The 3,345-nt window shown below is 40.3% G+C and overlaps 1 protein-coding gene across 1 annotated transcript; it reads right to left on the bottom strand.

Annotated features, from left to right (window-relative positions):
- Positions 1 to 1,192: 1,192 nt before the first annotated feature.
- LOC137976444 (adenosine receptor A1-like) lies at positions 1,193 to 2,552 on the bottom strand. Its single transcript, XM_068823801.1, has one exon. It carries the CDS (start codon positions 2,445 to 2,447, stop codon positions 1,416 to 1,418), a length of 1,032 nt encoding a protein of 343 aa, XP_068679902.1. The 5' UTR covers positions 2,448 to 2,552; the 3' UTR covers positions 1,193 to 1,415.
- Between the last annotated feature and the right edge of the window lie 793 nt (positions 2,553 to 3,345).

The following is a 3,345-nucleotide window of genomic DNA, read 5'->3' as shown; positions in this document are numbered from 1 at the left end:
GGTGGTCCACAGGGGTAGTCCATGGACCGGGTCCATGAAGGGGTCCATGGACCTGGGGTCCATGTTTTGTATGCGTCCCGGATTAAATGTTACTTCGAACCCTAACCTTTCAGAGGCTTTTAATGTTTTCTCCAAATAAGACATCTAAAGAAACAGCTCCGCACAAACGAAATTTATAGCAAGAAAAACAGGCAGGCGAAAAAGCGAGCGAAATGAGCAAGCGAAAGCGACAAAAGAAGTTACACGCCGCCGTTCCCGTGACGTGTGAAAGTGAAATAAGAGGCGTCAAAAAGAGGAAATGCGTGTATTAACATAGGGCATTTCGGTAAATTCCAGAAAGGCAGCCTTAAATCTTGCGATCAAAAAAAAAAAAGAAGCTATAAAAAAGAAAAAAACTGCAAAACTAACAAGATGTGGCCCCAGTTTTTCAAGGATCGATAGCGCTATCCGCCGGATAAATCTCTATCCACTGGATAACTCAATCGGTTTTGCTAGTGTTTACTGGGGCCAAAAAACAACTGATCGCAACAGAACTCCCATTTTGTAAGCAATGTATCCACGACTTCTCAAAAGTTCTCCTTTGATTAAGTTTATAAACGAATTTTTAGAAAGTAAGCAGTAGATTGTTTGACCAAGGCAAAGAAAGTAATGGACGCTTTTAGAGATCATGTCTCCGGAAATTTAGTGAACTTGTCCATCGCCATATGGGACGACGTAGTTTAATTGTTAACGCGATCTTGTTTTGGAAAAAAATCCAGTATGATTTTATGGACCGTTCATAGAATGTGCAGACCTTTGACCAAGTCGCAAAGAGACTTTTTTTCGCTGCCACAATGATCATGAATACTTGCTAAAGATATTTTATTTTCGAACACGAAAGATATATCGAATGTCTTCAGTCGCCCCCGCTTTATCTTGTTCTTGGTTTTGTACTGTTAATTCATCTCGGGCACTCTTTGCTAGTCTAATCATGTTCACCTGTTTACAGTTTTTTATCTCGCCGCCTTAAAAGGGTTATGGTTTACTGTTTTGAACATTGATTGATCGTTGTTTAGTCTATGTTCGCCGCATACGAAAAAAAAAAATTTAAAACTACCGTTTATTCACAGAAACAATACCAATGAAGAATACACGCATACTACACAAGTCTTTGTGAGCGGCTAAGGAAAAAAAACCCTCGCAAGCGGTTCGCTAAAATCACCAAGTTCTTAACCACTGTGTGGATTCAGCCATTTACACTCTACAAGGCTAATGAAACAGTCGAAATTAAAAGATACCAAAAAAAGGTAATATTTAACCATGTTTCTTAGGCTAGTTCTGCATAAAACAAACTGAATTTCATGTCTTCACAGTCATTTATCAGTTAGTCCTTCTAAAAGGTTAAAGCGAGATACTTCATAGGCAGTCAGGGCTGATTAGTAAGTGCGTTTAAGCAGTCTTCGAATAGCGCTTCTGAGCTGCTGGTTTCCCAAGCCGTAGACAAGAGGATTGCAAATGGCGTTCAAACCCAACGCGAATATGTATGCGTACGTCTTAATTTGCCTCATGAGCTTGCGATAGCAACGGTAACCCTCGTTTTTCTGAGGATCATCTGGGAGCCAACCGGCAATGCGGAGGCTGATAAATATTAATAGAGGGAGGAAACTCAGAAGACAAAGTGCGACAATAATGGCCAGAATGCGAGCCCCTTTCAATTCTTGTTTTACAGTGGATATTCTTGGGTTGTTGTCCCGTCTTCGGATCCGTTTTCGATGGTTATGGGACACTCTGAAGATGTAGATGTACGAACATAAAATGGTCACCAACGGGATACCCAAAATTATAAGTAAAAAGAAAATTGGATACGCTTCAGTCGTCTCCGACGGCAACCGCGTGGGTTCTCGCTCTTTCCCCCCTGACCTAAAGCTGAAATTTAGGCATGGATGAAAAGCGTGAAGAAACTTTTTAAAGTCTCGGTTGTCGTTGTTTCTTAAACTCATAGCTTGCGGAAAGACCAAAGTTACAAGGGCAGCCCACAGCCACATTGCAATGGAAGCAATCAGCGTTCGGCGATTGGTCAGTATAACTTGGTAACGCAAAGAGAACCTGACGGCGATGAAACGATCCACGCTGATCAACGCCAGATGAAGAATGATGACCGTGGTCAAAAATAAGCTGAACAACGCGCTTGCTTTGCAAAAGTTGCGAGAATGAACACTGCTGTTGTTGGATCTATGTTTTATCTCTCTCGAGATAATTTGGAGAATAAAGGAGATAGGAATCAAACTATCAGCAACGCACAAGCTCATCACAATCATGTTAGACGCAGTTCGCAGGTTGGAAAATTTGCAAAAAGCTCTGAGAACCAGGGAGTTCCCACAGGCACTTGCGATAATGACGGCGAATGCGATGCTTGTGTATGTGATCTGGTGGTCTTCAAAATCTGGTGTGGTGCAATTCCGCTTCATGTTTCTGTTGAGAGTGTAGCGGTTACTGGTTAAAGAGGAACGCCGTTTGGGATTTGAAGAAGGAGACCTTTAGCATCTGTTTTTTGTATTTTCTTGTTTACTTTGATAATTGAGGTGGTCTGAACATAAATTACTTGCACGCCGTATTTGACATTTCCTTACAGATCCTGACGTGTATTGAGAAACTAGCGCAAGCCAATAACTAGAAAAATGTTGCTAATTTCGTTGTTACTTACTTTGCTGATAAAGAACAAAATTGGTAATCATACGCAAGATTGACGTGAAGAATCAGTCCAGTGCGACAGTTAACTTAGCGATGGTTTTACTTAAGTCGTCTCTTCAAAGCGCACAGACTAATTAAGGCAATGAAATAAATGATATTTACCGAATGCATAAAGTCAGTAATTAAAGTTGCCAACGCACGTGTTAGCGGTTTTAGCGCATAACTGCAGAATCTCATAACAACGGTTTTATATATTTTGTTCGAGACGTACATCCAAGGTTTTTCTAAAGTTAGGCAGAAATGCGACGCCGTTGCTTGTTCTTCGTTTGCGGAGGCGACTTGGTTCAGTGGCCAGGGAGTAGGATTTACAGTGCACATTGGAACTAGGTTGCCACCAATCAGACAGTTTAATGCTGCTATGATTATTTATATTTATTTATTTATTTATTTATTTATTTATTTATTTATTTGAAGAAATTTGAATGTAGCTAAGAAAGAAAAGATTTAAATGGTAATTTCGGGCGTAACATTCTAAGCTACACTCAAATTTTATACTCTGAGATCAATCCAATTTCTTTGTACAATAGCCAGCTGGTTGCCTCAGTTTTCATCACGTTCTGTTAAGTTTGATTGCTTCTGTTAGATTATCAAAGTGGGGTGTCCGTGAAGTAGCTT

The sequence above is a fragment of the Montipora foliosa genome, chromosome 1, assembly GCF_036669935.1.
Source record: "Montipora foliosa isolate CH-2021 chromosome 1, ASM3666993v2, whole genome shotgun sequence".
Taxonomy (NCBI): domain Eukaryota; kingdom Metazoa; phylum Cnidaria; class Anthozoa; order Scleractinia; family Acroporidae; genus Montipora; species Montipora foliosa.
The sequence above is the reverse complement of the archived record's forward strand: the minus strand, read 5'-3'. Positions and strand labels throughout refer to the sequence as shown.

Bases quoted from the DNA above. Each gene is read 5' to 3' on its own strand.
- LOC137976444 (XM_068823801.1), bottom strand. From the start codon at position 2,447: ATGAAGCGGAATTGCACCACACCAGATTTTGAAGACCACCAGATCACA.